The sequence below is a fragment of the Antrostomus carolinensis genome, unplaced genomic scaffold (assembly GCF_000700745.2).
Source record: "Antrostomus carolinensis isolate BGI_N321 unplaced genomic scaffold, ASM70074v2 scaffold30006, whole genome shotgun sequence".
Classification (NCBI taxonomy): Eukaryota; Metazoa; Chordata; class Aves; order Caprimulgiformes; family Caprimulgidae; genus Antrostomus; species Antrostomus carolinensis.
The window spans coordinates 14,226-25,868 of record NW_010321654.1 but is presented as its reverse complement, the minus strand read 5'-3'; the positions used below and the strand labels follow the sequence as shown (position 1 = coordinate 25,868).

At 37.0% G+C, this 11,643-nt stretch overlaps 1 protein-coding gene across 1 annotated transcript in view; it reads right to left on the bottom strand.

The window, feature by feature from the left end:
• Positions 1 to 1,179: 1,179 nt before the first annotated feature.
• Positions 1,180 to 11,643, bottom strand: part of LOC104526542 (alpha-mannosidase 2) — a gene marked incomplete at both ends in the record, with an annotated part of 23,675 nt that continues 13,211 nt past the window's right edge. Inside the window, 3 exons of the mRNA XM_010170026.1 lie at positions 1,180 to 1,294; positions 3,613 to 3,798; positions 10,136 to 10,338. Of these exons, the coding sequence (XP_010168328.1) occupies positions 1,180 to 1,294; positions 3,613 to 3,798; positions 10,136 to 10,338 (504 nt within the window). The remainder of the gene's footprint in view (positions 1,295 to 3,612; positions 3,799 to 10,135; positions 10,339 to 11,643) is intronic.

Here is an 11,643-nt window from a genome sequence, read left to right as displayed (position 1 = left end):
CATACTTCTACAATCCAATGGTATTAATCCAGACTCATAAAGAACAGGAACAATGGAAGTTTAGTAAAATGTAACATCACAGTATCTTCCAATATATTTCAGACCAGAAATGAAAACTGAATTCCATGAACAACTTCAAAATATTCTTGCTTTATGAAGGTGTATATCATTTTGTTAGCCTTTGAAACTGGGAGAAAAATGACATATTTGTGGCACACACCCATATAGCACACACCCACAGGCACATATATGCAGCATGAACATACATATTAGATAAGTATCTAAGTCATAAAATGTATAAAGAACTATTTTAATGATTTTCTTTTTAAATATATGTGACTGGAAGAGTAATTCAAGGTATGACACATTAGGCACATCAAGGCAGCAGAATATATGTCATATTAGTTATGTTATCAGTGTGAGATAACCATATAATAAAGACTATCTTAATTATACGCACAAAGAAACTAAAGCATCTTGTTTCCTCTCTATTCCAGGTGTATGGACTTAGGTAGGTTTCCTAAGAGTACCAATATATCACAGCAGAGAGCTTTCATTCAGCAAGTGAAGAAACTAAGATTTTGAAAAGAAACAATATTAGCAAGTCTGTTTCTTCAAGGTGCTGTTCACTGTAAAATGGGTCTCAAAATCACATGTGGAGATCTGTTGCTGACTTAATTGTCAGTGGTTTCCCGTTTCAAATAATTTCAGCTAAGGAAAAAAGCACAAGGTCTTTTCTAGACCTGGTCTTGCAAATTCAGCTCAGGTTTATGTTCAGAATGGAAGCTTTCCTTTACCTGCAGTAATAAAGCAATAATTTCTTATAGTAATAGGGAAGTAAAATTACAGGACTGGATACTGTTACATATTCACTTATCATATGCTTGTCACTTTAGTAAGTAACAAATTTATGTTCAGAAGAAAATCAGAACACCTGGTTTTACTATGTGATTCACGAAGTAGAACAAAATGTGTGGGGTTTTTTTCAGCATTAACTGCTGAAATTTTAACTTTTTACTTTCCAGTATCTTCAATTAATATGAACAGTAATAAGCAGCAGATTTTTGAGCAGGTATTAGGAGCAAATTTCATTCTGACTTTTCTCAGGCCACCCAAACTGTATTGAAAAGACATAGTCCACATTTTATTTTTGGAGAAGAATCAAGAAAGATAGCTCACCATCTTCAGGAATGGAGTTGATGTGTCATAACTATAAGTACCTTTATCCTTCAGGATAAGAATATGAGCAGAGTCAGTTATCACTTTCTTCAAGTTTATTAGTGAATGGAAAAGCCTGTTAAAAATTTTAAAGTCTTAGTTAGTTTCCAGTTGTTTCATTCAATGTGATAACATCAAAATTTTTAAAAAATAAAGAACTCACAAGTATGAGTTACAGAAAAATAATTTTAATCAATGTAGCATGAAATTAAGAACAGCTAGTTGCAATGGGTGATCAGACGGCAAAATGCAGAGATATTTGCAATTCCATTATAATCCTACCTTGCATACTAAAAATGGGATAACATCTCCACCTATGCTACAAAATGTATACAGTTAAAATACTAAGTACTTTTTCAAAATGTGGTTTGTGGTTTATATGTTTTATTTCCAGTACCTATTGTGGAGATAAGCCTGAAATTCTGGTCACGAAGTCAAGATTGCCTTTAAGTAGGATTAGAAAAACAATCAAAACCACAAAAATTTTAAATTATTATCATTATTTCCCTTGCTTCAACTGACACAAGGTTTACAAGTTCTTACAGAGCTGTGTAGGAAGCGATGTGATGAAGGGATTGACTGCACCCTCAGTAAATTCACAGCTGACACCAAGCTGGGTGGTAGTGTTGATTTGCTTGAGAGTAGGAAGGTTCTACAGAGGGATCTGGACAGGCTGGATCGATGGGCGGCAACCAACTGTATGAGGTTCAACAAGGCCAAGTGCTGGGTCCTGCACTTGGGTCACAACAACCCCCATGCAACGCTACAGGCTTGGGAAGGAGTGGCTGGAGAGCTGCCCAGCAGAAAAGGGCAGCTTTTCTGGGGGTGTTGGTTGACAGCCAACTGAATATGAGTCAGCAGTGTGCCCGGGTGGCCAAGAAGGCCAATGGCATCCTGGCTTGTATCAGAAGCAGTATGGCCAGCAGGACCAGGGAAGGGATCCTCTCCCTGTACTCGGCACTGATGAGGCTGCACCTCGAGTACTGTGTCCAGTTTTGGGCCCCTCATTACAATAAGGATGTTGAGGCACTGGAGCATGTCCAGAGAAGGGCAACAAAGCTGGTGAAGGGCCTGGAGAACAAGCCTTATGACGAGTGCCTGAGAGAACTGGATTTGTTTAGCCTGGAGAAGAGGAGGCTGAGGGAAGACCTTATCACTGTCTACAACTACATGAAAGGAGGGTGCAGCGAGGCAGGTGTGTGTCTTTTTTCCCAGGTAACAAGTGATAGAACAAGAGGCATTGGCCTTAAGTTGCACCAAGGGAGGTACAGATTGGATGTCAGGAAACATGTCTTCACTGAAAGGGTTATCAGGCACTGGAATGAGTTACCTAGGGAGGTGGTTGAGTCACCATCCCTGGAGGTGTTTAAAAGACAGGTAGATGGCATGCTCAGAAATATGGTTTAGTAGTGGATAAATAAAGGAGGAACCGGTGGTTAGTGGATAGCTAAGGCTGAACTCGATGATATCAGAGGTCTTTTCCAACCAGGAGATTCTATTACTCTAATTTTATTTGTAAAGTGAAAAAACCCTTTATTTTACTCTCTCAGAATCAAGTGCATTGCACATGTTTATACCTTGATTATACCTTTGCTTTAATAGATAAAAAGTTAACAAATTTATGGAATTTAAAAACACTTGTCATGAATGCAGTAGTTAAAAAAAAAAGAGTATTTCAGAGGCATTTAAAACAATAACTTATTTAAACAATATGCTCTACCATCAATTTCCCTCAATTAATCAAATTTACTAGTGCTTAACATTACAATATGTAACAATTTTCTAAACAAATGCATAATTAAATTATATATATATATAAACAGACATACATATAAATATCTCATACACTATTCTTCAAAAAAATTCCACAAAGCAGTTAGCAGAATAATTTTTCAATACTGAGAAAGCAACTGCCCAACAGATATAACAGCAACAAACAACAACAGAGAAATTAAGTAGAAGATTGGCAACATGAAAAAGATTTTCCACATTGAAGAAAGGTAGGTTAGAGAGCCTGGATTTTCCAAGGAATATATGCTTTAATTAGCATGTCTCTTGATCATTGCTTTGCATGGGCAGATATAAAATGTTCTATACAATAGTTACTGAAGAAAATAATAGCCTTGTTATTAATGAACACTTGGTATTGTGTCAACCTAGGTTCTTTTGAAACCTAAAAAATTTTGTTTGGACAGAATCTTACTTCAGAGGATTAAAAAATATTTCGTAAGTTACAAGCACGGCTATTCAAATCGACTGCTCTTGCAGAGCACCACCACACTTTCAGTACTATGTTGCTAGCTATAGCAAATTTGTATCTCTGAAACAAATACTTCTGTTTTAAAAAAGCAAAGGAAAATTAAGATTTAAGTTTATATATTTATAATAAATTACCTAGTGCCATAATCCACAACTACCCAATCTTTAGCTGTTCCTGTAATAGCATCATGATGCTGAAAGAGTCCAAGGTTCCTCCTAGCTTCTGTCAGCAATTTATAGTTATCCACAGAAGGAAATACACTCATCTTCTCAGATTTACTGGACTGTACCAAAGCCAAGGAGTAGAGGATTTCAGCTGACCTGAAATTGCAGAGAAAAATCAAATATTTATATAAGTTTAAAAAGCAAAAAGCAGCACACATTTTACCTCAAGTTTTTACATCTTTCCTCATGCCTAATTCCATGAGTTCTTTCAACCTTAATCTTGTACGTTTTAGCCTGTTTCTACCTTCATACAGTTAAAAATCACTGCTGCACTTCATCAGCAACTAGTTTTACACCTTGTAAGCTTCCTGAAAGGCTTCAGTGACTGAAAATAGAGATTTAAAATAAAAATATGACAGTACAAATTAATATATCATTTTCACAAATGTGTGAGATATACAGATCTGATCTTAAAATAATATAGTAAGGATAGACTGCCTTACAGGAGGCATGCAATTCACATTCACAAACAAATAAAATTATCTTAAAGAAATATATTAATCTGCACACTCTATATAATACCAATTCTGCCATTGCTACTTTAAGCACACTAAATTCTCCTAATTCATGTACCTGCTCACTATACATTCACCTGAATGGTGAGAACACTGGATTCAAGAACCCCTTAGACTAAACAGAATGAAGAGCCTATCTGACCTATTTCTTACGCATAAGTCTAGCACTAAAATACCACCATTAGTTTCTCACTTGCTTTATGAGACTCTAGATTTATTTTACAAAAAAACACAAACTTATAATTGCCAGTCATTATTAATATCTGACTAACCAACATGCCTGTAGAAATTCTGGGAAACCATCTGTTAACATTTTTTCCTGTCTCCTTTTCCTAAAATGTTACAGTTCTGTTTTTGTAAGTCTGAAAGTGTCAGATCCCCTTTCAAACTTTATTTGAGCTTAACAAAGGTTTCTCAAGTGTTTGAATAAACCAAGAAGATACAGGTTAATGCTACAAAAATCAGAGAAAGCAAAATAGCACATGTTCTTGAAACAAATGTAAAACTAAATTCAAAGCTTTTTTTTGAAAATATGTTGACGTTTACATTTACCCAAGCCACCAGTGAGTGCATGTGCTCAAATTTAAACTACGTACAACAACAAAGTTTAAAATCATTCTCAACTTGGGTTTTCAGACTGTGCACTAACAGTAACTGTTAACATGAAAAATACCTTTGGATTCAGTTCATTCAGTCTCTGTCTTCATGCATCACATAGGTGACAATCATGTAAAAACTGCAAGTAGCATGTGTCAAACTAAACTGAAAGGTACACTGTACAAATAACAGCTCAATTAATTCTCATATTGTTAATGTTTGATGAATAGGATGAGATTTTGCTCTTACAGGTAAGATAACTGTTGACAAGCTATGCACAAAATCAAGGTGATAAAAAGTTCTAACTCCTTTTTTTTATTACTAGCGCACTGAAGCTTAATGGCTGTGATTTTAATGTTGCTTAGTACAAATTTCTGCATCTATGCATTCCTTCTACTTTGTTCTGTTACAGCTTAAGTTGAAAGGAAAACGGGTATATTGTAGTTAAAAAGGCATTGGATGCACATTCATCTTGTGGATAAGTCCTGTCTGAAAGTGTTTTACTTTTTCTTAAAAATTTGACATAGCCACTAAACACTGAGCCAACTGTAGCTAAGAAAAGAGAACACAAAAAGGTTTAGTCCTCAAAATACAGTTTAGATTTCCCTTCCCACAATACACCTCATTGTTTGTTTTTTTTTTTTTTTAAATAGGGAAATCCAGTATTTATAAACATGGTAATAACCTTAAAACAAAAACCAAAACAAAAAAAGAACCAAAACTTAAAATGAAGCTGTACAGTAAATAACATTTTCAGTTCATACTGCTTCTAGAACTTTACTTTAAATCCATTTTGTCTATGAGGCATACTAGGAACCTTTTTGCCTTTCAGAAAAATAACCAATTCTGTTTTACAGATCCATTCAGTACATCAGTCTTGTCAAATTTTCCTTTCAAGTCTCAATATTATTCTAAACATTAGAATAGTTCAATGGTCAAAGACAAAAGACACTCAGAAGTGAAATCACAAGAAACAATATATTACAGAATACTTCAACTTATAAGTAAGCATTTTCCATAAAAGCTTTAGGAAGCCTTACATTTCTCACTTCTATTTCAAACTACTGCAAATTATCTAAAGCAGTTACCACAGATTATCCACTTTGTTGTAATTTGTCAACTGATGGGACACTGCAAATAGACCAAAATTTGCTTTTCTGATTGCTCAAAGCCTACACTAGGTTACCATTAGGTCCACTTTATATGTAACCTAAATAAATAATAAATAATTTTTCCAAGACCTTGTGAACTCTTAAGATGCGACCCATATTTACAGTTAGAAGTATCACTGCAGCTCTTGTTCTGCTTCTGAATTACTTCCACAATCTTTTTTGCAGACTTACCATAATTTTTCCCTCATTACATCTGTAAAGAATGAAATCACAGAATGCGTTCCTAAACTGCCCCTAACTATGCTGTTGTTCTTTGCATTTTTCCATGATCACATCAGACAACCTTCTGTTCACTGATTTCATCATCCTTCAGACTACTTAAATCCATCCATTTCTCACTTAAGATTAAGAAGTCAATAGTGTCTCAAATCAGAAACAATGTCAATCTCCATTATGAAATCCTTAAACTTCAATGGACTTTAAGGTACAAACACAAAACTTTTTTAAAAACAGGAAAAACCCAAACAATTAATTTTCTTGCTTAAATGGCCAGCCATCGTAGCAGGTCCTTAGGTTGAACAACTGGTTCCTGGCTATTAGGCAGCAATGAAGTACTTCTTAATCCTGGAACTGTTGGAACTTAAAAGCATTCATCCTCAGTAAAGAATACACACACATACATATTTATCTCCTGTTCATGGTTCACTCCCCCACATATGCATACAAAAACATATATATGTGTATTGGGTCTGGCTGGGCTGGAGTTGATTTTCCCCGCGGTAGCCCTCAGAGTGCTGTGTTTTGTATTGATGGCTCGAGGGGTGTTGATAATACTCCAGTATTTTGGTTACTGGTGAGCAGTGCTAGCACAGCACCAAGGCTGTCTCTCCAACATTTCCCCCAGCAGGCTGGAGGTGGGGAAGGTCTTGGGAGGGGACACAGCCAGGACAGCTGACCCAAACGGACCAAAGGGATATTCCATACCATATGACGTATGCTCAGAAATAAAAGCAAGGGAAAAGGAGTGGGAGGGGAAGGCATTCGTTACTTCCGTTTGTCCTCCGGGAACCGCAATGCGTATGAAAACCCTGCTTCCTGGGAAGTGGCCAAACATCACCTGCTGATGGGAAGTGGAGAATAAATACTTTGTTCTTTTGCTTCTGCGCGCGCAGCTTTGCTTTGCTTCTATTAAACTGCCTTTGTCTCAACCCACAAGTTTTCTTTTTTTCTCTTGTGTTCCATCTTATTTTCTCCCCCTGCCCAATTGAGGAGGGGGAGTGATAGAGTGGGCTTTGGTGGCCATCTGGCCTCTAGCCAGGGTCAACCCACCACAATATGCACACTAGGTAGATTCATATAAGTTAGCTCAAAAAGAACTACAGAAAATTTAATCACAAGGTGTGAGCGTGTTATTAATTAAATCATAGAATCATAGAATGGTTTGGACACCACTCGTCACCGGCCTCCACTCGGACTTTGAGGTGTTGACCACAACTCTTTGAGTGCGGCCATCCAGCCAGTTCCTTATCCACCGAGTGGTCCAGCCATCAAACCCGCATGCTTCCAATTTGGAGACAAGGATGTCATGTGGGACGGTGTCAAACGCCTTGCACAAGTCCAGGTAGATGACATTGGTTGCTTTAGCCTTGTCCACCAATGTTGTGACCCCATCATAAAAAGTCACCAGATTTGTCAGGCATGACTTGCCCTTAGTGAAGCCATGTTGGTTGTCATCAGTCATCTTCTCGTTCTCCATGTGCCTTACCATAGTTTCTAGGAGGATCTGCTCCATGATCTTGCCTGGCACTGAGGTGAGACTGACCGGCCTGTAGTTCCCCGGGTCTTCCTTGTTACCCTTTTTAAAAATGGGGGTTATGTTCCCCTTTTTCCAGTCTGCGGGAACTTCACCAGTTCACCAATATGATCATAATATATTTCCTGACTTTAAAGAAAATAAAAAATAAAATAAACCCCCCCCTAATTCTGTTGTTCTCACAGCTAATATGCCATCCTTGAAGATTCTCCAGGTCTCTGAAAGCAAAACTGCCAAAAGCCATATTAAATTGACAAGCACACATCTCTACATTTTGTTCTTACATGTTATTCACAGAGCATAATGAAGGATTAAAAACTTCCCATGTACATTTTTAGAAATGTGCTTTGTTTTAATTCATAAGACTGAAGGTCTAGTTTTCTTCCAGCTTTTCTTTACCTCTAAGTTTAGCAATTTTTTCAGAAGTTAAAGGTAACTGAAATTTTTACATGAAAGAATCTTTTAACAGTGTAAAGTTGTAAAAGAAAATTAAATCTTTGGTGCATTTTAACAAACAGAAAGGAATTTAGGCAAGTATGAAAAACAATTAAGTAGGGAATTTACTTTATGGGGAAATAATCTGTCCTGTTTTCTATATATTTTGTCTTTTCCAATGGCAGGATTAAACAAGACTGTTTCACTGGAAATCAAAGACACTTATGATAAACAAGCTAATGAGAACAGCTAGCTAGTATTTATAATGTCTGTACAGCAAGTAAAAAATACAATCTTCCTAAAAAAATCATATTTCTAGTGATGCTTGATACTCTATTTGTAAATTATTTCTGAATAGTTGTCAAACTTCCCAATTACTGTTAGCCTTACAAACGCCCTCTTTGTGATCTTCTAACATTCTTGGTTTTGTACAGAAGTTAATCATACCACTTGTAACATTCCAAAGTTCTCATTAAAACACTGCAGAAGTCACTGTTCTGATAACTTCTCATTATTTTTACTTTCTTCTGCCAATGGGATTCTAGCCTTGCTTTTTGTCATTCCTCTCAGCTTTGGTCTTATTTTTCTTCTCCTTCCTGACAGTCTTTGGCTTCTTTCCTCCCTGCTTTCCCACTTGTGAAACTTTTCTCCTGGCTGGTCAATGCAATGCCTTAAAAGTTACGTTACATTTTCTCTTCCCTAGCACCTTTCTATTCTCAGGCCCTTGATCTCACTTCTCTTTACACATTTCTTAAGTCTTTCTATTGCTTTCATTTCTTCTTCACTATTTTTTTTTTTTTTTTAATTTCCTCAGCTCTTATACTCTGAAGGCTTTAAAAAGATGCTTTCATTACAAGAAAAACATACTACAGATCTTGGAGTAGCTGTGTCCCAAGTTTGCAAAGCCTCCATTTTACCAGAGTAAATAATTGATTCCTTGGAAGAAGGAAAAGAAATTCTGCTAGATACAGAGGTTTCTATTCTGCAAGGTACTTGTATTTGCCTTCAAAATGCTACTTTTCATGCTCCCAAAATGTTACTTTCCACACCACTTTTGCTCCCTACGCTATTGCAGGAGCCATTATAACACAAAAAAAATTTGTAAGAAATCCTTAAGGAAGAATTTCTCAGCATTACAAAAGTTCTTCTCTAGCACAAAAAGGTCTGCACAGCATACAGAAGCACTACAACAGGTTTATTTTAAAGGGTTCTTCCATAAGACAGAAAGTGCCCTTTGACTAAGGATCCTTGGAAGAATAATCTTTGGAAACAGTGTTTCCAAGTTTTGGCAACGGATGAAACGTCCAAGGTTTATATCATAGGCACCTGTCCCAAACTTCTTTCTGGAGCCTTAAAATACAGTTAAATTGTTTACAATGTGTCTTATCTACAGCTGCTGAAAGGGAGAACAACTTAAATACTCCATTACCAAAATTCAGCAATAACTTTTTCTAAAGATGCAAACTCTTCAGCAGAGTAGTACCTTACAATCTGAGATCACCCAGCACAGTCTTCCTGACTAGTTCTCAACAGCCTCTAAGAACCCTTGTAAAATTTGCACCTTTTTATTTCTCTCTATAAGAATTCACAATATAGCCATAATGACAGATTAATCTGACAGTTACCCAAATCCAATACAGAAGTTAAAAAGCATAATACCTGCTATTTTTTATGGAATCAGGACTTGCACTTGAATAGTATTTCAGAACAATTTATTTGTTTGGATGGTAAAAGAATCATTGTATTTCTATGAGTTTATTAAAAAAACCCAGATACAACAACTAATCCTTGTAAAATGAATTAAATATGGGGGCCATTTAGGCTATCCTTATTGTAAGTAACTTAAATTGTGCATTTTAAAATCACTTTTCCATCTGCCCAACAGATTTAGAGTACTTACACATTCATCTCTCCTGTGTGCCAAAACATATGTTATGAATTTACTGGATAGCAGTATTTACCGTAAGTAGGATTCCAGGACTCTATCCAGCCGTTTATAGAAGGGTCGTGATGTAAAGTATCCACTCCAGTAATGATGATCCCTGTCTGCATAGGTGAAGAAGTCTCCACTTAAAATGGGGAAAAATGAGTTGCTGCTCTTTTCACCCAAATTGCTTTTTTTCCGCAGAGCTTCAAAGTAATCTGATAAAGTTCCAAACTGGGCCTGAATGAAAATTAAAATTACTATAACATAGTTCCATTTTCCTTATTTAGACATATGAAGAGAATACGCTTGGTTTCGTATACATTCCAGAAATATCCCAGTCTTCGAGCAGAATTATAGCAGAAATGCTGTTCTAAAGATCTTTACATTTTCCCTGCACACTTTTCAGACAAGCTGAATAGCTCTTCCAAAAGCATTTCAACTTCATTTCAACTCAATGCAAGAAAGACATGGACCTGTTGGAGAGGGTCCAGAGGAGGGTCACAAAAACGGTCAAGGGGATGGAACACCTCTCCTATGAAGAAAGGCTGAGAGAGTTGGGGTTGTTCAGCTTGGAGAAGGGAAGGCCCTGGGGAGACATTTTTGCAGCCTTTTAATCCTTAAAGGGGGCCTACAAGAATGATGGGGACAAAGTTATAGCAGGGGCTTTAGCAATAGCACAAGGGGTAATCGTTTTAAACTAAAAGAAGGTAGATTCAGACCAGATATAAGGAAGATATTTTTTACAATGAGAGTGGTGAAACACTGAAACAGGTTGTCCAGAGTGGTGGTAGATGCCCCATCCCTGGAAACAATCAAGGTCAGGTTGGATGGAGCAACCTGATCTGGTTGAAGATGTCCCTGCTCACTGCAGGAGAATTGGACTAGACTATTGACTTTTAAATGTCCCTTCCAACCCAAACTATTCTATGATTCATCTCAGCACTTAAGGAAGAAATGTGAACCTTTCCTTTATATAATTTAGGAACTTAGGAAGCTAAGTGTGACCTTACTTGCCTGTGGAATTACAGTCCAATGGGTAAAGTGCAGCAAAGCGTGAAAGTTCTACACCTAAGCTCATATTTCCAAGGATAAATGACATCAGTTTAAAAAAAAAATAAAAAAGAACAACAAATAAGCACGTCCCTGTCCACCACCCCCACCCCACCCCCCATAAAAAAAGAGAGAAAGAAAAAACCCAACTAAATAAATAAAACAAAAAGGAGACACGCTCCAGTGCCAACAGTGCTCCAGCTGCGTGAAGTACCCTAGGTATGAAGTAGAGGAATGAGAGGATTGCATATCTTTTTGTTGGGTTATTAAGAACCAGAAAAACCGTTGGATACTTCTTCAAGGGCCCCAAGGGTTGATGTGATTCCCAAGGCATTAATTAATGCAGGTGGGCAAGCCAGGGCTAATGAAGTAGACTCCTAGAGTCCCTGACAATGGGCTGAGCAGAAACTTTCAGATAAGTGTCTTTCAGATGCCTCAGGACAGGTGTACTCCTTGAAGAATTACCTCAGAGCCAGAGCCTTCAGTTTTTGC